The 26,589-nt window shown below is 38.8% G+C and overlaps 1 protein-coding gene across 4 annotated transcripts; it reads right to left on the bottom strand.

Annotated features, from left to right (window-relative positions):
• Positions 1 to 5,065: 5,065 nt before the first annotated feature.
• Positions 5,066 to 17,263, bottom strand: Srrm1 (Serine-arginine repetitive matrix 1). 4 transcript variants are annotated; one of them, XM_089634195.1, is made up of 13 exons: positions 17,042 to 17,263; positions 16,839 to 16,928; positions 12,016 to 12,138; positions 10,402 to 10,572; positions 9,476 to 9,582; positions 9,245 to 9,396; positions 8,945 to 9,152; positions 8,399 to 8,556; positions 7,959 to 8,085; positions 7,196 to 7,387; positions 7,008 to 7,115; positions 6,795 to 6,928; positions 5,066 to 6,711 (listed from the first exon to the last, which is right to left on the bottom strand). In XM_089634195.1, exons 1-13 carry the CDS (start codon positions 17,048 to 17,050, stop codon positions 5,189 to 5,191), a joined length of 3,102 nt encoding a protein of 1,033 aa, XP_089490321.1. In that variant the 5' UTR covers positions 17,051 to 17,263; the 3' UTR covers positions 5,066 to 5,188. The 4 variants fall into 4 exon arrangements, with proteins under 4 accessions (XP_089490321.1, XP_089490330.1, XP_089490339.1 ...); XM_089634204.1 differs by having other exon boundaries at positions 7,008 to 7,100; XM_089634213.1 differs by having other exon boundaries at positions 9,260 to 9,396.
• Between the last annotated feature and the right edge of the window lie 9,326 nt (positions 17,264 to 26,589).

The raw sequence follows: 26,589 nt of genomic DNA, 5'->3' as shown, positions 1-26,589 counted from the left end.
ACAAACAGTGTGTTCTATAATCTGTGTAATTGAGATTTATGTTGACCATTTGCTAATCTAGTTAGTGTGGTATATTTTATGTAACAGAACTGTGTAAATGTAATTTATCATTGGCATATCAGCAATAATTAGCAACACCCATGTTTGTTTCATACATTTCAGAAAGTTTCAATTCTCATCAGGTCATACAAAGTGTGACAGTGTTCTTTTAGAAATAAACACACTTGTAATATTGTAATCTTTTGTCTTGATTTTATTAGAAGAATAATGATCAATTAGATTTAAGTATTCCGTCCAAACAGAAAAAATAAATTTTACATATTGATCTTGCCTCGAATTTATTGCCTTTGGTCAATCTGATAAGACTACATATTCCATCAGCATTCCTTGAAGATTTCTGATGTATGTTTAAGGCTAGTTTTACATTGGCGACTTAGCAGTGCGAATCAGCCGCGTACATCGTTTTGAATGTAAATTGATGACGTGGCTAATTCGCTATTGTGTATAGCCCTGCGATTTACATACAAAACGATATACGCGACTGAATCGCACTGCTAAGTTGCTAATGTGCTAGCCGAAATGTTATGTTATATCGATGATTAATATTCTGCAATTTTAAAGTTTGTGAAATATTTATGTTTTATAATAAATAAAGATTGTCCTTGTTGCAATATATTTTATAACTTTTTAAGGATGATGAAGAAGCGGCACGTATATGTGCATATTTGCAGCTAATTATTGTAGCTCAAAGAGATTTATATACAAAAAGAAGTCTGTTTATTTGTAAAGCAAATCAATGTACAAGCAATTTAGAGTGAGTACTTAATGCTACTCAATATAACTGTATTTATCCTTTATCTGTTGGTAAATCACCATCACAAGTAGATTTAAGAATAGAAATTGTATCCTATTTACAAATGATGTCATATTCTGTGTTATTTTATACCTACCATTACGTATTGACCATTCCATTCAAAGGACGTAAATATGATCTGGATAAACGCAGTTGGCTGATAAAAACTGTAACAATACACATGCACTGCAGTTAAAGTGTTATGCTGATCCTTAATTTTGGTGTTCAATGTCAATTAGTTTGAATTATCTATAGAATGCATTCCTTATGAGACCTTTCCACTAAAATAAATATGCTAAATCGAATATAATATGCAAATCTCATTATTAATTTTTAATGATATCATTTCGAAATATTGTTCACTTCTGCATTTATTATAATATAAAATTCAGCAGTCAAATTACAAAAATAAAGTATGAATCATGAAATGAATTAGCACTAACAATAAATTTAAAGACAGCATTTTTTATGAGCCATTTTAGAAGACATTAGTAAATCTGTGTCATGTTTACCTAAGGTCTGGTATATCAGTTGATTTTAAGCTCGGCTTGGTTGGAATGTCGAGCTTAGCGCGGCTTGGAACATAATCCATACAAAGATATTAGCAACATTACACGTATTGTCTATGATTTTAATAGGGGGATGTGTTTGCTTTTTCTTTGTAAAATCAAACTATTGTCTATGTAACCACCCGGTTTATTAAGCTTTTTAATGTCACCGCGAGATCCTGAACTTTCAAAATGCCAACGAAGCTGTTTTTTTTTGAAGGGTGTAATTTACGAGTTGATTTTTGATAAAGTTCCCCACTTCAATCAAAACGGTGCCATATGCTGGGATACTAATTTTAAATAGTATTTGTTTTGCTGGAGTCAATGCACTATGCATGAAATTATAAAATACTGTCGTGGCATTGAAAGATTCCTCTTATAATACCTTACCATACCATTTGTCTATTTTAGATTGATTATCAATTAAATAACATGAAAACAACAGTCCATATTGATAAAATTTGGCAATTTACATATATTTCGATGGGATGTTAGTACATAATTAATCACGTAAACGTCATATTTGACATTTGTTACTGCTAGCACCGCGTTGTCTAAAAATGTAACCATTCTGCAGCTTACCAAGTGTGAAGCGGCCGATTTAGCCTCCTTAAATTTTTCGAGGAATATCACACGTAGCGATGATACGGACTGACTGATATACCGGGCCTTAGTAATATAAAAAATGTAACAGTAATTCTTTTCATATTTTTTCACAATACAGATGGGTTTGTTAGACCAGGTGCACACAAGCAACTTGTGTCGCAGCGACAGTTGGGGTGACTACATTTTTCAAACTCAATACAATCCAAAAAAAGTCTGCCTAATGTCACGTCGCCACCTCCATATATACCGCAGTGGATTTTAAAATAGTCACCGTGACATTGTTTTAGTGACAGCATTGTTGCTTGCGTGCGGCCTTAGTTACATGGAATCTTAAAAGGAAAACTGAAAAATATTCTGACTGTTAAAGTTATTTCTAGTAATAATTGAAGAAATGATTATGTAATAGAGTCGGGCGTATGAGAAAATGCTCTAATTGACAATAATTTTACAGATTGTACAAATTGGGTATAATGGCTTAAAATCTGTGACTTTTTTATTAGCTAGTCTGTACATTAGAGTCATAGAATAACACACAAAGTGCCTTGTGGGCATGTTTCGTGATCCAAATATTTGCCTAATGGAGGCTGGAATTTCCAATACAAATGTGTTTACAAAATTCAAATTGGATGGAGATCTACGATGTCAGGCGAGTATAAGTGAGATGGAGCGTTGGGCTATTGAGCTAAATGGAACATTTCTTTCCATTAAAATTTGTATGGAAGGCACTTCTAGTGTTATTCTATGATTAGGGTGGACGAATTTTGTATTTGAATCGAATCAATATTAATTGTTACACTGATGTGTGACCATACAGAAAATCATTGATCTATTCCTCTCCCTTAAAATAGTTTTGTGTAGAAATGATCCCATTATTGACTGCCATGCATTGTTTGTTGGTATTAAAAATCCATGATGAGCTGCTAGTCTCCATTAATTTGGCAACTTATTAATGACTACTGCGTTTAGTCATCCATTTCTTGTATTGTCTGTATTCAACCTTCGTTAGCTGAGTAATTAATTGTTCTAACGGCACTTTCCTAACTTCACAGCACAGGGTTTTAAAAAATCTGGGTATATCCATGTATATTTGGAAGGAATTGTTATAATTTAGTCAATTTATGTTTTTAATTAATCTTTCTTTCTAATTAAAAATTAAAACAAAATTTCTAATAGAACAGGGTGCTTAATTATAAATCTCGTTTTTTTATTCACCATAGAAACATTGTTTGTTCCATCAGATGACATCAAACTAAATCAAAAATAAACATTAAAAAAGGCCATTAAAAAAAAATATATATATAACTATATATGTAGTCATGTTTGTAGTTTTATTTTAAAAACGTTTTTTAACAAAATGTCATGGCAATTTTAAACAAATTTGATTATTATTATATTCATAATAGTGCAAATATTAGAACAATCTAAAATATCTTTTATGTTTACGGTTTTCATGGTATTTAAAAATATTTGCTCACTTTTAAAAGCTCTTATGAATCCCAATAGCAAGTCATTGGTTAAAATTCTGATAGAACAAATAAGCACTGACAATTGTTTTGAAATCTGAAAATTACCCTTTTTGCTTCCTGCTTCATGATTTAGACAAAAGTAAGAATACAGATAGATCAAATGGACACCTGATCGTCTAAAAAGTTTAAAGAGTCAATTTACCAAAAGTCTGCTGTTAAAAAAATTTAATATTACTCAGCTGACGCCTTGTCAATTACATTACCAGCCTTAGTACAAAATCACTCACTTGCTCCAAGGATTCCATTGTAAGAATTTATTGGTTTGGTTATGCTACATTTTAATTTTTTTAACTGTAAATCAAAACATGTAAGGGGGCATATAAACACTCGAGGCGAACTGCCGAGTTGAACCACGACTTGTGGGGAATGAACGCTTGCGATTACTTCGTTCCTTTTCTGTAATTCGTGGCTGGGCTTGTGTGTTTTTTCTCGTGTATATGCAGGATAATGCAGTGAACCTCTCTTATAAGGATTTCCAATGTACTGGGAAAAAACCTTAAATTTCAGTCTTGTAGGAACCGAAAAAACTTCTTTTGCGGGTTTCACTGCGTAGACAATAGATAATCGACATTACATTTCATGTGAATTTCACTTCATACTGCAAAGCTATATTATATACATACACGAGTATATCCCACTTGTTAAATTGTGCCCCATTGCACTTAAAAAAATATGTAAGTCCAGCCACAGATAACTTATTTACTCCTGAAAAAATTTATTTTTATTTTAGTATTTAGTAAACAAACTGGAAAAACTTTTAGACTTTTGTGCCATTTTTTCAAGGAAACATTTTCCATTTTAAAAAGAAAACCTGGAATATTTTAATATTTTTGTGTACCCATTCTGAATGAATAAATAATACTTAAAAAGATTAACTTTTTATTTAACCCTACCGTATGGGGCAGTAAACCGGCCTGAAAAAGTGACATATTATATGAGTTTATATAAAGTATAGGCACATCCCTCCAAAAATGGCAGTTCTTGTTACTTTTCCCCCCCTACAATGTGAAATGTTCGGTTGAGGTTCAAATGTATGAAAAAAAACATCTACTGAATAGCACATTCGAAATTTGGGTTTAGATTCAAATGCCTCTCCCATTTGTTAGAACAAGATTGGCATGTCCTAAAACAGCTTTTTCCTATATGTAGTGCTTTTGGAGTAACCTTTGCTCTTAACAACTCATATCTACAATATTGAAGTCATACAGAGGCGTGCCACCTATACATGCACATAAGCACTGCCTACATACCTGCCCTGCCTTACTTGCAAAAAAAATTTAAACCAGTAGTTCTGTAAACAGTAGACCTCGCATTCAAAAAAGTTTGTTTAGAATTTTACCTTATTAAATAAATTTCCTACACTTTTATTATCTTGGATGTGGGGGAGGGGAAGGCACCAAAATATTGTAAGCTTACATTTAAAAAATGTCTAGAGCCGGCCCTGTGTAGAAATGACACGCACCAGTTTCAGGGGGAAACGATGAACATTCCATAACCTCAATTGGAACCAAGAACACACCACTAACAAGATATTAGTTCATAAGGTGACTTTATTTAATTATTGACACAACTACATACAAACGGTTCAAGACAAAATAAAAGTAACACGTGAGAGAATAGTTAGTTCCACAGTGGAAACTACTTGAGACTGAAGACTACTCGGAGGTGGACTGGCTGGCCTGGCGCTTCATGGACTTCAGTGCCCTCTCACGCAGCTTCTTCTCCAAGTCTTCATTGTTAGCCTTACCACTCTCTTCCGGCTCACTCTCAGAGCTGGATTTCTTGGATTTGGATGTCTTCTTGTGTTTCTTATGCTTCTTGTGTTTTTTAGAATGTTTCTTGTGCTTCTTTGCGTGTTTCTTCGACTTTTTTGGCTCATCGCTGTCCGAGTCAGAAGAACCGGATTCTTTTTTATCCTTTTTGGATTTCTTCTTGGATAATTTATCACTGTCTGATGAGGATTCATCCTTTTCACGCTTTTTGGACTTCTTCTCACCGTCACCCTTTTTTGGTGTTTCTTCTGCTGGGGAATCTTTGGGAGCGGGGGAAGATGTTTTTGCCTTAACATTTTTTCCATCACTCTCTAGGGGTTTGCCTTTTGAGGCTTTAACTTTCTCAGGAGCAGGAGACCTGTCTTTTGTCCTAGAAACACTTCGCAAGTCTTTAGACTTTCTTGCTTTCTTAACTTCCGGCTCAGAGCTGTCACTGGATCTGGAGCGGGAAACTTTGCTCTTGTCAGTTTTGGAGGATTTTTCAACTTCACTGTTGGAACTAGGCAGAGAATAAATTTTGGGAACAACTTCAACATCGGGACTAGATTCCACCTTTTTGGATCTAGAGCTTTCTTTCCCTTTCTTGCCTTTGAGCCGATCTGGAGAGCTGCTCTTCAACTTAGACTTCTTGGAATCCTTAACAGCTTTATTTTCATCCGAACTATGGGAGTCATCTTGTTTAGATTTATTCTTTGATTTGCTTTGCTTAGATTTAACTTCTTCGTCAGAACTGCTATCATCAGAGCTAGATGAACGACTTCTTTTCACTTTTTTGATTTTTTTAATGGTTTTTTTACGCGCAACTTTCTTTGTCTTTTTCTTTTTATCGTCATTAGAATCACTAGTGGAAGAGAGTTCCGAATCACTTTCACTGGATGAGGATGATTTCTTAGGTTTCTTGGATCGTTTGATGTGAGCTCGATCTTTTCGTTTGGGTTTGGTTTTAGCCTTCGATTTTGCCACTCCACTTTCATCTTCTGAACTTCCCGAATCAGAACCGGACTCAGTTTTTTTCTTACCTTTAGGAATACCGGACTTTTCATCGGAATGCTTAGACTCATCATTTTTATCCGACTCTGATTTTTCAACATTATCTTTGAGTGCCTCTATTTCGTGCTTCTTGAGAAACGGGGAAGGAGTTCGAGAGAGACTGCGAGAATACCGTTTGGAACCTTCTGATTTGTCTCCATCCCCTTTAGGTTTCAACTCATCGTCCGAATACAGAGAAGTGGGTTTAGAAATGGATTTGTTGACCTCAACTTTTGAAGTGTTAACTCTATCCTTGGAAGAACTCGGACTCGAGCTCCTGGAGTGGCGGCTCTTCTTGGGTCGACTGTCTCTATCCTTGGAAACTTTACGATCTTCAGAATTACGTAAATCTCGCGATCCGCGAACGTCTCGAGAACCTGCAAATTTGAACATTAATAAATAAAATATGTTTGGAAAGAAAGGGTATTAGGGTAATGTGTATGGCAGTACAAATAATTACTTTTCCTGTCCCGGCTAAGGCGACGATCCCGACTGGCGCGACGGTCTCGACTGGGCCGCTGGTCCCGGCTGCCGCGGCGTTCCCTCTCGCGTTCCCTCTCACGATCTCGGTCTCGTGAACGCCGGTCCTTGGACCTGCAAACACACCACATATATTATATAACCAACAATCACAACCACACAACTTTACAATGGATCAAAGGCAAATAGATACCTATCCGGTGATCTTCTTGTTCCTCTTGATCTACTCCTAGATTTGCGTCGCTCGCGTTCCCTCCTCTCCAATGATCTTCTTCTCTCTCTGGACCTGTAACGTGGAAAACTAATAAAAAACCTTTCCGTTTAACAGTAGTCTCTAGTTTATTGTTAAGTATATACAAATGCAATGAGAGTTTAGTTCACCTTCTTTCCCGATCGCGTCGTCTCCTCTCCCTCTCCCTGTCTCGCTCGCGCTCCTTCTCGCGTTCCCTCTCAATCTCCCGGCGCCTGCGGTCGCGGTCCCTCTCCCGCTCTCTCTCACGTTCTCTCTCTCGCTCGCGCTCCCTCTCTCGCTCCCGGTCCCGATCCACCGAGCGCCTACTTCCCCTTCGGCTGCTGCAACAGTTAATATACCAATTATAAGAATTTGTATAGCTGCTATTGTGAGAAATTACCTCAAGGGTGCTTAAAAGGCAATCAAAGTAAAATATTGGTACGTAATGACCGGTAACCGGATAAATCATCACATCTTTAAAAAGTTATATAAAGTCATGGAAAGTGATGAAACAAAAACTTTATTAACTGGGTTATGTAGGTTAGGTTAAAAAAAATTTTTTTTTCATAGTATCTAATGACTTTATATCACTTTTTAAAAGTGTGTTGAATTGTCACTGTGTTGAGTTATCATAGAACGGTAATGACCACAGCCAGATATCACGCAGGAAAACAGGGTTGATACAGAATTACCACAGCTAGACATCATGCAGGAAGACAGGTTGGTCTAGAGTGAGCACAGCCAGACATTGTGCAGGAAGACGGGGTTGGTTCAGAATGAACACAGCCAGATATCATGCAAGAAGACGGGGTTTGTACAGAATGACCAAAAGCTGTAATAGTGACACCCCGCAAGAAGACTGTTGGTACGCAATGGATTAAGAACATAGATAAAAAGAGAAGCATTAGTTACCTCTCCCGGCGTGATCGGCGGTGAGGACTGGGGCTGGCGGAGGAATCCTTGTTGTTACGGTAGTGCCTCTTCTTCTGGATGGACGTTGAGGACTTTCGTATTTCTGAACCGTCCTTGCGGCTTCGTCCTAATCATGATTAATAATAAAATGAGAAGGTTAAAGTTTAGCAAATGGGGACTTTTGATTGTGACATATAAAACAAGTGGTAGAAATGTTTTGAGGGTGTCTGTATTCCCGAAGTACTGTCTTTTCTTACTTTCTTATGATGAAAATGTTCATATATCAACTAAGGGTAGAAAGGTCTTATGTAAATTGGCGGTTAACAGTTATTATTTGATCACTTTTAAGGAATTACTTATGTAGCTGATGAATAGATTGCACCAATACTGGTTATCTTTGGACACCTGTAGGGATAACTAGTAGTAAATAGGGTTTGTACCGCTCTTGCTGGAATCCGAGCTGGAAGCGCGGCGCGGGGGGCGGCGCGGCGAGGCAGCTCGGGAAGATGAGGAAGAGCTGGAGCTACTGGAGCCGCGCTTCTCTTTGCCATTCTTGGCTTTTACCACTTCCGGAGATACAGTTTTATCTTTGCCGGCCCTGCGGTGGAACATTTATATAAATTCAGTGAGTATTGAAAAATGGACTAATATTCTGGAAGATATAGGGACCCTTGTCCGGGAGAGCCCTGTCAAATCTCTTTCTGTTCTATGCTTCAGTTTATGAGAAAGAAAGAGAAATAATTACCGCAGTGCTCTTGCTGCACGGGAATAATTAAGACCGTCTTGTATTTAACGAAGCAAAAATTAAATGATAATTTTACTATGGAAACAAAATTACATTTGGGCATTACCAGTTTATTATTTAAATGACAAGCAATTATGTGACCTATTAAAAGAATCACCTGGGATTGGGAAGAATGTCTCAGATAGTTTCTGTCTTGGGCGTTTAAACAAATAATAAATAAGTATGAACTTGTATAACATACCTTGATGGGGATTTATCGGGGGACTTATCTTTAGTGGACGATTCGGTACCATCTTTGGCAACACCGGCCATGTTGAGCAACTTGTTCTGCAGCCGTGACAAGGAGCCCCCCTTATCATCACCACTCTTGTCTCCGTTATTTTTTTCAGCTTTGTCACCATCACCGTTCTTGCCTTCGCCTGATTCTTCCGGAGTTTTATTTCCATTTTCTATAAAACAAATTAAACATTAATTTTATGTACAAATGGAAGCAAGGGCAATAATATGTACATAATAATGAAAGTAAATAAAGATGACATACTCATTGGCTTCTCACCTTTCTTAGAGGGTTTGTCCTTGATTAGATGCTTTGGTAATTCAGTGACCAGCCCGGGTGGGCTGAGCTGACCGTCCTTCTTCTCTGCTTTGGAAGGACTCTTGCTCCGGGAATCTCTGCGACCTCGAGACCTAGATCTGGAGGGAAAACGGTTTAAGAATGGACCTAGGCAGACAGAAGGTATGTCAGTTTATTCCGATGAAGAAAAGGACTAACCTGCGGTGAGTGGAGCGATGGTCTCGAGATCGGGAGCGGCTGCGGTGGTGACGGCGACTACCCCCTCCCCCTCCTCCACCCCCTTTGCTGCGGCTCTCTTCCTCTTCCTGTATACATTATACGTGACGATTATTTACGAAAATGATCACCTCAAAAAAAGTACTTTTTGAGATATTGGCAAAAAAATTCATGTTTTCTGGTTGTTTTACATACATACATTTTTAAAGCATTTTTCTCTCTAGATTTGGATTTTTTGGCCAGTTTTGAAAGTAGCGTCATGTAGATATTTTAATTAAGAATAAATTGCCAGTGTTAGTTAAAAATGTGTTATTTTCGATTTGAATATATATATTTTTTTTAATTATTACATATTATCACTAACTTCTTAAGGGTAAAGTGACGTATGTTATAATCTACGCATTTTCACCATAATACGGGCCAATATGAATAATTAGTGTAGTCCATATAAAAACTCAATTCTTTCAAGAAAGGCATACAAATACAATATTGTATAGTAATCCAACCCAATTCTTGAGAGAATTGTGTTTTTATATGTACAAAACTATTTATTTATAATGGGTATGTACGGGGCAAAAACAAATAATTTGTACAGTACATTCATCCCTAACATGAAAACATTTATGACATAAACAAATTTGAAGATGAATTTATTATTTACTATTTACTATACAGTACACAAAATAAGCTTTTAAATGAATTTATATGGTATTTGTTATATAACTGCTCCAACTAAATTGGTTTAAATTCATAGCACAATTTGTTTCCATGTATTTTTTGTGACCATCAAGAACGGACTGGTCTTTACAACTGTATTACCACTAGGATGGACAACATTGTAAAGCAGGTCAAGGAAGGATTAAATTAATGAAGGTTTGGCTAATTGAGTAGTACGAGTGTCTTCTTACAATTCTTTTCTTGATTTCGTCCTTCTTCTGTTGCATGAAGGACTCAGGTATGCCGTTCTCCGAAGCCTGCGCGCTGAGGAGGTGCTCCCACAACTCACCCATAAACAGGCGAGCATTTTTCCCATTTAAAAATCCTGTTAGGTTTATCTGCATTTTCTTCGGGCAAGGGAACTGAAGATTTGTAGAAGAAATTGTCTTGGTTATTATAATAAGAATACAAGTTGGGATCATTGAAAATTGCGGGCAGGAACGGTGAAGCATATTTAGACAAAAATCAACAGTTAATTATCAGATGTACTTCAGAATCAACTGAATGTAAGAAAGATTCACGGCTATGTCAATATCGCTGATAATTCAATGGCCAAGATATTATCTTATAATTAAGAGTCAACTTGTCATGTAAACAATACATTATTTAATTTCAAAGCAAGAAATTATTATTTAAATGTGGATGAACACAATATTGATATTTTGGGGAACAGCGAGATTTTTTTCCATTTGGTGAACATAGTTAGTCAAAATTTTTAATAATAGTATTACATGGATTAGGCCTGTTACAGATGTAACTACATTATATTTAATGTTGATTAATAAAATCCTTGCTACATTCTTCATTTATACTTGAGACTTGATTGTTTTATGTCCTATAAACGAAATAAAATAATAATGTTCTACAATTCACCTTCAATAAATAATGATGAGAATGCTAGTTTATATTTTGCCATAAATTTATAAATGGTTGGAACGGTAATGACGGAGTATTTTTATAACAAGAAGTTTTGGAGCCACAGATTAATTGATTGAAGCAATTGATTGATTGAGACAGTAAAGCAGTGAAGACAGTCGCACCGGAAGTGCTGCCGTGGTGCCGCAGTGTGGCAGTGGAGCAGAAGAGCAGCAACGGCAGTCGGTGTTCAGGAAACAGCGGACTATGGCAGCAGTCAGCAGCCACAGCAGCAGCGGGAGGCAGCGTGCTCCTGGCCGAGGAGTGAGGAGTGGAGATCCCGCGGAGGAAGTGAAGCAAGCCGCCTGAGACAAGCGGTCACCGGCTGTCCCATCTGTAAGGTTGTCATTATCTACCCGAGTTATACGAAACTTCTTACGGAACCTGGCTCCAAAACTCTTTGTCGCGCGTATGGCAAATATAAACTGTGTCTAACAAACATTAAAGGTGAAGTCCTATCGTTACAAGTCCTCAATGCTCAATTCTGAATGTGGATTTGTCAATGTCAATATCAATGATAAAGAAAAGGGAGTTTTACTCTAATCCTTAAAAGAAATACTTCCGGAAAGTTCTTAATATAAGTCCCCGAAATACCATTGTCAGAAATGCAGTCGTGTGGAGGGCGGCTCACGGGGCGGTGGGGTGGCGCGGGGCAGGGTGGCTCGGCTGTGGTGGCAGACCAAATAGCAAACAGAGCTAATCGGGGTATAAAAACAATTTTCACACTCAATCAATACATATACACTTTTTTTCCACGTCGACATTTCTTAACATCGTTTTGTTTTTTCTTTCTGGTTAATCATTCCAAACGGGAAATCATAAGAATTCCTACATTGGCTTAGATTGAATTTGAAATATAAATCATGTGGTTATAATGAATGTGAATATACCTTCTCCTCCAGCTGATTATTGACGTAATCTACAACTACATCGTCTTCCATCTTCAGAATCTCCGTGATCTTCTGAGTGATCCAGGGTTTCAGGACATCCAGTTTTACTTTGGACATATCCACCTATAAACATTATAATACATAATGACTTCATTCCCAGGATAACAGTTACATATAGAGTTCAAGTTAACACGGATTTTACAACTTATATTAAATTCATGTCTACCAAGCCCAAATTGTATGTGAAATTAAATATTTGCATGGAACTCCCATCAATTGTTATGTTATTAAAATTGCAGGTAGCTAACACAACGACACTTATTTAAAACTAATCTATTATTATTGTAACGAGTGTTGGTGAAATTCAACAATTCCAAATTATGTGTGCAATATTGATGAAAAGAAAACTGATAATTTCGTTTGGAAATATTAGTTAAGTTAGTAGAGAAGCTACGATAAAACTGTAAAGAAACATAATATTTACCGAATTAGAATGGCTTGGTTCGTCATCCCATTAAGTCGGTAAGGGCAAATACCGTAGAAAAGTTATAATACCTCCAACTTCTGACATTTCCCATACATTCTGTTGGAAGTATGCTCCACTAGCGGCAGGAGTTATGAGACTTTCCTTGCATACATTTTAATGCATGACGGGAACAGAGTTGCCAGCCAATACAAGTAAATACTGCCAATATTTTGCTGGAGTTGGATATATTATTAATGTTCTAGGGTATTTGGTAAGGGTAAGGAATCTAAATAAACCGATGACCCGGTGCAGAAAAGTAAAATTTACTACGGTTTACAGAGCAGCAATTGTGGGACTTTTTTGCGCAGGGCCCTCGGTTAATGTCGATTCCTTAACCTTACCGACCCAATGAGACGACTGACTTAATTTACAAATCTTTCAATTACTGATGGACAAATATATATTTATTTATTTATTTATTTATTTATTTATTTTATTTACGCCCTAATGGGCTTTTACATGAAAATATACATTTACATTGATTACAATAATTGAACATAAGAAGATAAATGGAGTTAATTGTAAGAAAGCAACACATATAATAAAATTTTGTGCAAATTAGCAAAACACTAATAAGATGGATTCAATATAAAATATACCCAAGCATGAAATAGTAGTAAAAGAAAGTTCAACATAAAAAGTAAGTAAGTGGGTGTGTTTAAACCCAGTATTAATTGTGAGTTTAACAAATCGATAAACCAATATAAATTAGAGTGTAACTTACTCGTGAGGTAAAGAACATTATAACAGAGATTTAAAAAAAAAAAAAAAAAATAACAAAATAAGAGTTGCACCTGTAAAAAGCAAAAACTAATAGAATTTAGCAATATCGACATGAATAAGAAATAATAAGATCTGAGATGGAACATAGTGTTATGTATAAAAAGTAGTTAGTAGGTATATGCATACAATTATAAGTGTATAGTAGAGCAAATAAAAAACAAACAAATATGGATATAATTTACTTGAAAGGTTTCGAATGGGAGAAGATGTAATAAAATTATTAAAGCTATAAAAGTTAATTATTAGCCGATAGAATCGAAATAAGTTGCCTTTTAAAGCTCACGAAATTGTCAAAACCAAACATATCTATAAGTTCACAGTATTTATTCGCAAGGTTGTGAATTCTAGGAATTGGTGAAAAAATAGAATAATTAGTGTTGAGGTTCTTGTTAAATTTAAAAGTATCTTTACTGCGAGTTTGCCTAGCAGGAACATTAATGCAAATAAGTTCCAACAAATTAGGGCTGTCAATTAAAGATTTAATAATTTTGAATAAAAATAGCAAATCAATTAACACTCTTCTATCAGATAATTTAAGAAGTTTAGTTTCAGCAAGCAAGTTATTGTAATTTATAAATTCGATTGGAATTTTCATTTTAAAATTAATGTACCGAAGGAATTTATTTTGTACTTTTTCTAATGATTGAGAATGGACCTTGTAGTACGGTGACCATACGGTGGAATTGTATTCTAATTTGCTTCGTACTAACGAGCAATACAGATGTTTTAATGTTGACATACTTTTAAAATTTGCTCCCATTCTCAAAATAAAACCTAGTATTCTCATCGCATCGCTTGTTATTTCATCGATGTGTTCGTTAAACTGTAGACTCTCGTGGAATATAACACCAAGATCACGAATCTGTGATACACGAAGAAGATTAGCACCATTCATAAAATAGGAAAAATTAAGTGGATTTTTGCCTTTGTAAAAACTGATAATCTGGCATTTACCTAAATTTAGTTGCAAATCATTGACAGAACACCACGCACATAGTTTATTAAGGTTCAACTGCAAAATTGCGCGATCGTCATCGTCTTTGATTATTCTGTATATCTTCAGATCGTCGACAAATAACAGGACTTTAACATTAGTAAAAATATTAACAATATCATTGATAAACAAACAAAATAATATTGGGCCCAAGTGAGATCCCTGTGGTACTCCGCTCGAGGCAGCAAATGTATAAGAAGTAAACGAATCTATCTTGACTGCTAAGTACCTTCCTAATAGATAACTCTTAAACCATTCCAACATGCTCCCTCTTATTCCCAACAATTTTAGTTTACGTAATAATATTTTGTGGTTTACTTTATCAAATGCCTTACTGAAGTCAGTATATATGGAATCAGTTTGATGTGATGCATTAAGGGCATTAACAATATCATTCGTGTACAATATCAAATTGGTAAGAGTAGATCTACCTTTAATGAATCCATGTTGAAGGGGAGAGATGGTTCGATTGATTCGGGATATCAACTTATCTAGTACTAGGCTTTCAAAAAGTTTGGGTAAAGTAGACATTATACATATTGGCCTATAATTTGTTACTTCGCTCTTATTACCTTTTTTGAAAATGGGCGTTAAAAGACTGAACTTCCAAAGGTCCGGGAATACACCTGATGAGAGTGACTTTGTAAATAACTTATGAATAGGATATGACAATGTATGCATACAATTTACTAAAAACCTGGGCGGAACATTATCAGGTCCTGCGGATTTTCGGGAATCAAGACTCTTCAGCTTAGATATAATATCGTCTATGGTTACATTACAGTCAGATATATCAAGAGTTTCAACCAAATCAAAGCACGAAATATTGCTGTCTTCACTTGCATTAATGTAAACGCCGCTAAAAAAATCAGCAAAAAGATTAACAGTTTCCTGAAGATTTTGGGATAATTTAGAATCGAATGACACACTACTAGGTATGTAAGTACCATTTTCTTTTTGGGATTTAACATATTTCCAAAAGAAATTTGAGTCGTCCATGATAGAGCCTTCGACATCACTAATGTAATTTTTGTAACATTTTGCGGAGAGCTTATTGCACTCTGCCCTCAATTTTTGAAACGCAGTATAATCGATGGCCAGGCGACTTTGTTTGAATCTCTTATGAGATAATTTTTTGAGGTAAATTAAGTCTATCAGGTCTTTTGAGAACCATTTTGGGTATAGAGTTTCTCTGTAAGTCGTTAAAGGAACAAATTGTTCAATTGCAGAATTAACGATGAAGTAAAATTTTTTAAGGTGTACATTAATATCATCGTCGCTATCAAAGAATGACCAGTCAGTCTGTTTAAGGAAATATGAAATTTTAACATAGTCAGCTTTTTTGAAATTTCGAGTTTCTACTACCTTTTTTACGATAGGAATTGGTTTAAGATTGGACATGCATATTTCTAGTGGTGGATGGTAAACATCGACAGGTAATAGAATTTCGGTACTTCTCACAACACAGATGTCAGACACATTTGACAGTGCCAAATCCAACGTACGACCTCCTATATTAAGAACATTATTACACTGTGTTAGACCTAAGAACAGTGCCATATCTCTAATAACACGAATATTAACATTAGAACAAGAATTGACAGAATTCATATTACACCAATCATAATGTGGCAGATTGTAATCACCAACTAGAAGTAGTTTAGTATTAGGATATTTAGCACAAATTGATTCAACCTCGTCGCAGTGATTGCTGTAGCTTTGGACATCAGAATATTAATATTAGGTAAACATGCCTCATCCTTGGGCCCTTCTTACACAGAGATACTTATAAGCTACATGACTGACGCAACCTCAAGTAGCCTATAGAAATGCTAATCTTTAAAGCTGGTTTCCGAACTATACTTAACTCTTTTCAAGTGCATCTGTGGAATTGATAAAATGTCAAGGGACTCGAGCTACGAAGATAATAATATTGTTTTTTTATATTTATAAGCATAAATAACGTTCTAACGGGTTAACCTGTACGAGGAAATAAATGTCAATTGTAGGGCATTCGTCGCCACCAAGGAACTACATGAGAAAGAAGTAAAATTGACTTTTCTTTCCAACCTCAATCCACGTCTTCTCCGCTAAATCGTTTCTAACGGATTCCGGTATATTAGAGTTAAAAAAAAGTATAAAAACTATATTTTCTCGCCTCCAGAACAAATTTAACATTCAAATCAAAAGAGCAGTAGACGCGAATCCAAGCAGCACTGTCAGTAGCGTGTTGTATTTGTCACACTTCACAGCGTATTTTCAAATATTTGACAAACTCTTGGTTTTCTCTTTGAGGTCATAATGACAAGTGGTTTTTGGTTACTTTTTTCGTTATTTTTTAATTACCCAAACGGAGAACCTATTTTGAAAAATGATTTCTTATTTTGAGTGGGAAAAAAAATTATCCTGAAAACTATTATAGAGTTTATTTATAAACAATTTGTGCATATTGGAAGAGGCGCGCCTCTGCATATTTACCATATATTATCATCAGGATTGTAAATCTGATGCATAACTAACCTGTTGTGCCAGAGCGTCTCCAAACTTCATCTGTTTCAACAGCTTTTTCTCCTTGTCGCTGAAGCGATTATCTTGCTCCGCGGAAGTGCCCTAAATTTGGAAGCAATACCTTTGATATTCTGTGAGATATTATAATTTGCAATAGGAGATGTATTAGTTGTATGACATAAAAATATCGATTACTTCGGTTGTAACGAACTTACCGTGTACATCTTGGATGGGTTGTGTTTATTCACCTATAATACAAACACAAGCGTGCAAGCACTGATTTAGCTTATCTGCGTGTCACCAATGCATATAGTATTCCATCGCGAATATTAATTACGGTTGAAATTTAATATTAACACCGATATCAGAGAAAAACGCACGCGCCGGGGTCTAATACAACATGGCGGACATTTTATGAATTTGTCGTTCAGTTTGTCAGTGGTGCCAGCTGCTGGAATTAAAGTGTTGCCAACATAAGCAATCCTTTACAATTCAAATCTAAACAAATTACTTTATTAATTTTATGTTGCTTTCTTGTTTCCTCGACTTACCTAACGAATCATCGAGCCAGCGATTTTTGGCAAAATCTACCGTAACTTGTGAAAATTTATGAAAATCTACTTAAGTCAACTGTTATAACAATACTTAAGGGAAGTTAATAATTAATATTATTCATGTAAAAGATAAGGAGGAACGAGTACAAAAAAAAAGAAGTTACTTAAGTTCGAACACGATTAAAATTTATTTTAAAAAAAATGTATAAAGAAGGGTTAGTCTTAATCTAGCTTAATGATAGTTTTAAATTGTAATTCTTAAAATTAATTGTCCTTTTTCTTAATCCTAAATTATTGTTCATTCAATGTCTTAAAAGTTGGGTCACGTTACGAGATAAATATGCAAAGATTGTTCAGGCACTTCCCTTTACGATGATTCTGGAACCGCGTACTCCACGTTCGCACTTATCACTAATACACAAAAAGCGGCAACTTGGGCTGGTTCCGATGGGCGGAATCAGTTCAGACTGGGCCAAGGCTCCGGAGGGCGGAGTCGGCAGGCAGCGATTTCTGAGAGGGCAGCTTCCTGGGCGGAAGTCTGGCGACCACTCTGGCTTCCTGGGCGGAAGTTCGCGGGGTTACGGGAGGAGCCTCGGTGACCGCTCCAAGGGGGAGGGCAAGAGGTTTCTCGGCGGACGCGAGATGGTGACTCCTGAGAGGCGAGAGCGTGACTGTCAGAGCTGAATCAGTTGTATCCACCCGCGCGATCCGGCGACTGTGGCACGCCTGTGGTGCGGTGCTGGAACTATAGTGGTTCCGCTTTACACCACTTCGGTGCGTTGGTTGAGTCCGTGGCGCTGGCATCGCCATTCTCACCGCTAGATTGCGCTGTCTGGCTGATTCGTACCAACTTACGGTTCAAAATCTTAATATACTATATTTAAGTATCTTAACATTATGCATGCATACACTTAATTAATATCTGGTTGCAATTAAATTTCTAATCTTAGTTGACAATTACTCTTACATCTAGATTTATACTTAATGTTCAATATTTTAAAATTACGTTTTTAAATATGACCTTCAAACAATTACAATTTAGCCTAGCCTTGGGCGAAGGTTTGTTTTATTGCCGGGTCGCTGGCTTAACGTTCCCATTTCAGAATTACTACTTAATGAGGGTCTAGAGATAAATCTGCCGACTAATGGGTGTATTGCTTGAGTTGGCTTTCTAAATTTTTATTGCGATTTCCGGCCGGGCCCTTTACTAAATACTTAAGGTCTAATAATATCCGACTGCCGCCTCCATCTGCGTGTAAAATCACAGAGACAGATGCAGGCGCACGTGGTTGCTTTGGCCTTTCTGTGAATTCAAGTCACATGGATACCTAGGGACATATCAATCGCCCCCGGTTTGTTTGACTTGAATTCACAGGGAGATTATAATTAACTTATTAGCTATCATTAACTTTACTATTGCTACGCTATTAACCTAACAACCTAAATTTAACATTACTATTACGATATTGATATTGGTATAAGTTATATAAGAACTAGGTATCGCTTGGCGTCTGTCCTTCTGGCCTGGGTGCTGGACGCAGTTGGTCCGCGTGTACTTTACATGGTTTCCCTCTGCGTTCGATCCAGTAGATATTGCCTCGGCCTGTAGGTATTAGAATTTTATGAGGTCCACTCCACGTGGGAGCAAAACCCGCGTGGAATCCCGCTGCCAGGTCTGATTGAGGGTGTTCCCTCATAAAGACCTTTTGACCCGTCTCGTAATTAGATCTCTCTTCAACCGGCGGGGCATAGCCCTCACTGTACTTTCGTTGGGAGTCCCTGATTGCTTGGTCTTGTTCTGCGCGCTGGCGTGCGGTACTTGCCGGGTTCGTAAATTCATCAGACGTGTGCACCATCCACTCGCCGGGTCGGGGGAGGTCGTAACCTAGAAGAGCTTGGCTAGGTGTTATCCCTGTGGCGGCGTTCTGGCGGCCACGCAGGGCCCCGAGGAGCGTGGGTATATGGGTATCCCATTGCGCGTGAGCCTGTCCTTGAAGGTAGATTCGTAATCCTTTTTTTATTTCTTGATTGCGCCGTTCCGTAACGTTTGCTCGGGCGTGGTATATGGCTGTAGTCCAATGCAGGCATTGCCAACGCTCGATGGCTTGGCTCCACAAGGCGTTTCTGAACTGGGGACCGTTGTCGGTGAGCAAGGCTCGAGGGTAACCGAATCGGTTGAAAACCTCTGTCTCTAACAGCGTTACTAACTGCGGGGCTTTACTCGAACGAATCGGGAAGGCTTCAACCCATCTAGTGAAGAGATCTGTAACCACTAAGATGAATCGTTTCCCTCTGGCGGTCGTGGGATATGGTCCCATCAAGTCGATGGCCACGAGTTCGAACGGATTTGAAGCTTGGGTACTGCCAAAAGGAGCTGCGGGGCGTATTGGCCGGGCTCGTGTAGTTAAGCACACCATGCATGCTTGAACATGTTTTTCTACATCAGTGCGCATGTTAGGCCAGAAATAGTGGGCTTGAGCCGCCCTAAGGGTCTCCTTTGCTCCCGGGTGTCCGGCCACAGAACTATTATGGTAGGCGGTGATAACTTTGCTAATCATACTGGTTGGTACTACCAACTGGGGCTCGTTGTGGTTCCTTCTTCTCCAGAGGTAATCGCCCATTCGCTCGTAACTTCGCATGTAGCGACGATCTTGTGCACTGGGAGCTTGTCGCGCGCTAATTTGGCGTAGCCGCCTAAGTTTCTGTTGAGTTTCTGGGTCCGTTCTCTGCCGTTCTCTGATTTCTTCTGTTAATGCTAAGTTAATCGGCGTGTCATTGCTCTCCCGGTTCTGGCCTTCCACCTCCTGGAGTGGGGAATCGCTCTCCTGAGCGACTTCCACGTGCATCACCTGAGCACCGGATACTTCAGTGCCGCTGTCGTGCGTGGGGTACATCATTCGGTCCAATTCCTCTATGTCGGGATTTATGTACGTATCGCTGGGCTGGCGAGATAAGGCATCGGGTAATTCATTATTCCTCCCTGGGCAATGTTCCAGCGTGAAGTCGAACTCCTGAAGAAGCAACGCCCAGCGCATCAGTTTGGCTCGTTGGTCCTTAGCGTTATGCAGCCACGTTAGAGCCTGGTTATCAGTCCGAAGTCTGAAGTGTCTACCTTCGATATATGGCCTATATCGCTTGATCGCCCATACAGCTGCCAACGCTTCTTGTTCGTTTGAGTGTAGACGTTGTTAGGCTTCAGTAAACTTTGCACTAGCGTAGGAAATAACGTCTCTCCCTCCATCTGGGCGGGAATGGTACATCACAGCCGATATTCCAAACTTACTCGCATCCGTTTGAATAATAAATTCTCGGCTAAAATCCGGTCGAGCCAGCGTGAGCGGGCCACTAAGCGCTTTTTGGATCCTCGTCATGGCATCCTGGGCGGCTGGGGTCCAACGGAAGTTCCTACGTGTGTTAAGCAGGTCTGTCATTGGGGATGCTAGCTCCGAAAATCGAGGGACGTACTCCCGCAGCCAGTTGCATAATCCTAAAAATCCTCTTAGCTCTTTTCGTGTCCGGGGAGGCGTGGCGGCAGCTATCGCTTGCTCATGAATAGGTTGTGGTTGGTTACCCCTGGCGCTGACCGTATGGCCTAAATAATCGATTTTTTCAGCGATTAGGTTGCATTTTTTTGGGGCACAACGGAGCCCAAAGTGTTGGAGTCGTTCGAAGACCAGCCTCAGGTGGTACAGGTGACTTTGTAAGTCGGGAGAGAATATCACAACATCGTCAATATAAACCATGCAAAATTCTCTAAGGTAGCCGGCAAGTACCTCTTGACTCATTTGACGTTGAAACGTTCCTGGGGCGCCCTTGAGCCCGAAAGGCATAACTCTAAATTGGTAACATGCACCATCAGGGGTAGCAAACGCAGTCAGGTGCTTCGATTCTGGGTCCATCGGCACCTGCCAATAACCCTTCGTTAAATCTAAGGTGGTGAACACCTTGGCTGTCCCGAGATCCTTTAGTGTTTCGTGGATAATAGGTAGTGGTGATATTTCTCCTTCAGTAACGTCGTTCAAACGACGATAATCAATGCAAAATCGGAATCCATTCCGTCCCTTCCGGGGAGCCATCACGACGGGGAAGCAATATGGCGATCTACTGGCTTCTATCACTCCATCCGCCAGCATTCCTTCTAGCTGATCGTATAACGCTTTCTTCTTTGCATCGGACAACCGGTGCGGGGCAATGCGAATTGGGTTTTTATCCTTTAGGTGAATGACATGTGGTTGCAGAGGCGCTGGCCCTGCATATGGCCGGAAAAGCTCTTCGAATTCAGTCAATAAATTGGTAACTGCCCGTTTCTGGGCGTCGGGGAGGTTAGGTATCTCCGGCAGTTCAGCATTCCCTTGACTGGTTGGCTGGCGTCGTGGGATTAGGTGAGTACTCAGCCGTTCGCCACGGCCAAAGTGCAAACATCCCCTGTAGAAGTCCACCACGGCTCTCTGAGCGGTAAGCCAAGCGTTTCCTAAGATTAGGGCTTCCCGTAATCCGTCTATAACCAAGAAATTATCTTCGAGCTCCCTTTCCTGTATGGTCCAGTGCAGTGTTGTCTTCGCTAAAATAGCCATTGACGCGGATGCGTGGGCCAAGTTTATTGTGTTAAGCGATGATTTCTCGCATTTATCGACTGAAACTAGTTCGGCCCTTACGAGGTTATGGGAGGCTGCCGAATCGATGAGTGCTTCGAAATCTCGCCCTTGAATCTTAACTCGAATACGAGGCATGAGGGTAACACTTTCGGCTGTTGCTGTGTTGCACGTTGGATATGTGGAATGTGTTTCCATCTCGGGCATATTTGATACTATGACCGCTTGGTTAGGTATATCTGGGCTGTACGTACTTATTAGCGGCGGCACGTGGTTAAACTCATGTTGCGTAATATTCGTCAGAAGTGCGCGTTGGGTGTTTTCTTGCAATATATCGGGTGCTCCGTCTAACGTAGTAGAGACTGAGTACATATCCAGGCCACTTGGCCCGGCCAGCGGCTCTTGAGGTGTGAAATTAAATTGCGCAATAGTAAAGGCATTATCCGGTGTAATGGGCGCGCGCGTGTGAGGTGGGGGTTCCCTGACTGGAACGTAGGCAAAGGAACATTGAGGAGACTCTTGAGTGGTTTGTGGTCCAGTTCGCCCTTCTCGTGGGGTACGCTGGTAAACATCTGGGGGCCCTAGGCGCGACGTTGTCCGACCTGTTCGGCGCCCGGGCTCTGCCAGTTTCCCGCCCTGCGGGGCAGACGTTCTGGGCAATCTCTATTCCAATGTCTCCCTGGACAAAATTGACACCAGGGGTCTAGCGGTTCTCTTCTATCGCGGTCGTTACCGCGTCTATCTCCCCTTTCCTGAGGTTGGGGTGGCGGCGTACGGAATAGTGGCTCCTTTGGAAAATCTATGAGGTTAACACGCGAGGTAAGAGTCTCCATCGTGTAAGCCCCGAAGATAAGGCCCGCCTCCAGCAGTTCCCTGTAGCGGGGCGTCATCAGCCCTATCAGCTCTGGGCACAACTCGTCCATGCCCGCTTGTCCGAAAACGCGTTCGTAAACGGCTCGCTTCCGTCGTAAGAAGCATACGCCACTCTCGTTGCTCCGTTGTTGATCCCCATACAACGTGACAATGAGCGATGTTCTGGCTCCATCTACGCCGTAGCGCCTGCGTAGCTGGGCCGTAAAATCTTCCCAACTCCACCGTCCGCGTGAATGTGGCAGCCACCATTTTTGCGCTTCCCCTTGCAACCTGGTAACTGCCTTCTCGACCTTCGTTGCAGGTGAGCAGCTTGTATAATTAAAATAATCCTCGCACGCGGAAATGAATACTTCCGGGTCCTCTTCCGCTAGACCTCCGAATCGGTCTTCCAGAAGTCTTGATTGGCACGTGGTCTGACCCTTGTTCTCCATTCTTGGGGGAGGCTGTGGGAGAGTTTCTACCGCTCCTGTCGCCTGACTAACTTCTGCTGTGGCCGCTCGCGTAGTCCGGGTGCTAGCTGACGCCATTTTTCAAAATATTCTAAATTGTCTAAAAGTAAAATCTATTCCTAAATTTAAAAAAAAATATATATACCTAATTTAATTTTTTAAAAATCTATACCTAAATTAATAAAAAAAATCAATACCTAAATTAATTAAAACTACACCTAAATAAAAAAAGCAATACCTAAATTAAAAACAAATCTGTACCTAAACTATTACTAAGATTTTTGGGCGCCAAATACTCTTTTGATATGGGAAGTATTAAACCCGGATGTACATATTATAGAGACGAAAAAATACTTTAAAACATAAATCAAAATTGCCACTTAAAATTAAACAAAATTATAAATAACCTGAAAATCTTATCCTAGATTCTAACGAGGCTGTGGGCGAATAAATTATTTTACAAATTATGAAAATCGTTCCTCCTTTTGAATTAATTGCTCTAATCTCAGGGTCGGGAATCGGAAGTATGCATTTATACTTCTACCAGCCTAAAAGCCGGTAAGCCCCACGTTCAGGGCCGCCAATTGTTACAACTCTACTCAAGGGAAGTTAATAATTAATATTATTCATGTAAAAGATAAGGAGGAACGAGTACAAAAAAAAAGAAGTTACTTAAGTTCGAACACGATTAAAATTTATTTTAAAAAAAATGTATAAAGAAGGGTTAGTCTTAATCTAGCTTAATGATAGTTTTAAATTGTAATTCTTAAAATTAATTGTCCTTTTTCTTAATCCTAAATTATTGTTCATTCAATGTCTTAAAAGTTGGGTCACGTTACGAGATAAATATGCAAAGATTGTTCAGGCACTTCCCCTTACGATGATTCTGGAACCGCGTACTCCACGTTCGCACTTATCACTAATACACAAAAAGCGGCAACTTGGGCTGGTTCCGATGGGCGGAATCAGTTCAGACTGGGCCAAGGCTCCGGAGGGCGGAGTCGGCAGGCAGCGATTTCTGAGAGGGCAGCTTCCTGGGCGGAAGTCTGGCGACCACTCTGGCTTCCTGGGCGGAAGTTCGCGGGGTTACGGGAGGAGCCTCGGTGACCGCTCCAAGGGGGAGGGCAAGAGGTTTCTCGGCGGACGCGAGATGGTGACTCCTGAGAGGCGAGAGCGTGACTGTCAGAGCTGAATCAGTTGTATCCACCCGCGCGATCCGGCGACTGTGGCACGCCTGTGGTGCGGTGCTGGAACTATAGTGGTTCCGCTTTACACCACTTCGGTGCGTTGGTTGAGTCCGTGGCGCTGGCATCGCCATTCTCACCGCTAGATTGCGCTGTCTGGCTGATTCGTACCAACTTACGGTTCAAAATCTTAATATACTATATTTAAGTATCTTAACATTATGCATGCATACACTTAATTAATATCTGGTTGCAATTAAATTTCTAATCTTAGTTGACAATTACTCTTACATCTAGATTTATACTTAATGTTCAATATTTTAAAATTACGTTTTTAAATATGACCTTCAAACAATTACAATTTAGCCTAGCCTTGGGCGAAGGTTTGTTTTATTGCCGGGTCGCTGGCTTAACGTTCCCATTTCAGAATTACTACTTAATGAGGGTCTAGAGATAAATCTGCCGACTAATGGGTGTATTGCTTGAGTTGGCTTTCTAAATTTTTATTGCGATTTCCGGCCGGGCCCTTTACTAAATACTTAAGGTCTAATAATATCCGACTGCCGCCTCCATCTGCGTGTAAAATCACAGAGACAGATGCAGGCGCACGTGGTTGCTTTGGCCTTTCTGTGAATTCAAGTCACATGGATACCTAGGGACATATCACAACGAAAAGATTCTGAATTATGGGCAATTTATTCGGAAAATAACATTTTTTTCCGAAAATCACAATTTTTTATTTTCGAAATTCTCTACCCATGAAAAAGTATTGTGACTGTGAGGAATCATATTCTATTTAGAAATTTTGTAGGGAATTATTCTAAGAAATTCTCTAGCAACCCATACTAATCTCCAACCTATCTCTCTATATTCTCTAGCAACCCTATATCCCTATATTCTCTAGCAACCCATACTAATCTCCAGAATTTGGCTGAATTTAAACGAGCTTTAAAAACAAAATTATTTAAAAAATCTTACCATTTATAAATTTTAACTTTTTTTTCAATATTTTATAATAAGCCATATTCTAAAACTTCCGGTAATTGTTTGGTTTCGGTTGTCTCCTTATTGTACCTTTTTAAAGTGTCTGCTCAGAAAATTCTCATTTCTGAGCACAAACTGCCTCCTGTTTTATGTTATGTTTTAGTTTTAATATTCGTGTTTTGTCCTGTCCTACTGTTATTGTTATTCTAAGTTTTGTCATCACTTTGTATAAACAGTGTATTTAGTGTTATAATATTAGATCTGTATTGGGTAAGGCACACTGTAGAAATAATTTTAAGAACCATTAATACTGAATTACCATTTTTTTTAAAGTTTGTTATACGAGTAGTTAAGCGCACTTGAAATGAAATGACACTAAACTGCGCTATATAAATTCCATGTTATTATTATTATGGATTCGAAAAAAATCCAATTCGAAACAAATTGTAAACCCTGCTAAACAAAGTCATTAACACAAAATTATTTATGATACAAACATTCCTCTGTTAAAGGAATTAATTGTTTCACACTCGAAAATTGAAAATCATGTAAATACCCAAATGAAAATCAATGGGAATATTGATGGTAGGAGAGTCGAAGGAAGAAGCCTCAGAAAATAGCTTCAAAGTGTTGTGATTGTTGGCACTTCTACTTGTTGCAATTGTTTGTTTGAGTAAATATTGCGTTTGATGTTAGCCAACCTAAACCAAATATATTCTTCTTTCACTTGGCAACCTCTACGTAAGCTTATCCAAATTTTAAATAAGAAATATTCAAGCTGGATAACTATTTACATAGATGATGCATAGATGTTTCCAAGCCTCCCTCATCAAACAATGTGGAAACGGGGTCCCGCTGCCCATCAGACCAAGTTAAAAAAATAAAACTTTTGAAAGAGGCTTCAGTTTTTACTTCTGCATATGCATAATGCATAGCCATTTTTGTATCCCTAAAAACATTGACGATAATGATATTGGAAATTTCAGATACCCTGAGTGCATTTCAAAAATTAAACTCCACTCACTGTTCCTTTATTTTATATGTAGGTATGTTTATTTTTATTTGAGTTTTTAATCCAGCAGGACTAGGAGGGTAGTGCAATCCCAGTCTGCCATATTACATGATAC

Source organism: Hesperophylax consimilis, chromosome 1, assembly GCF_061612785.1.
Source record: "Hesperophylax consimilis isolate HC1 chromosome 1, BYU_Hcon_1.0, whole genome shotgun sequence".
In the NCBI taxonomy this organism is placed as follows: Eukaryota; Metazoa; Arthropoda; class Insecta; order Trichoptera; family Limnephilidae; genus Hesperophylax; species Hesperophylax consimilis.
Note: the sequence above shows the minus strand (reverse complement) of the source record. Positions and strands in the feature narration are given on the sequence as shown.

What these genes read in the sequence shown, in the direction of transcription:
- Srrm1 (XM_089634195.1), bottom strand. An exon ending in CCCGATAAATCCCCATCAAG is followed by an intron (nt 8,557 to 8,944) that starts GTATGTTATACA and finishes GTTCCACCGCAG; the next exon opens with GGCCGGCAAAGATAAAACTG. An exon ending in CGCCGATCACGCCGGGAGAG is followed by an intron (nt 7,388 to 7,958) that starts GTAACTAATGCT and finishes TAACTGTTGCAG; the next exon opens with CAGCCGAAGGGGAAGTAGGC.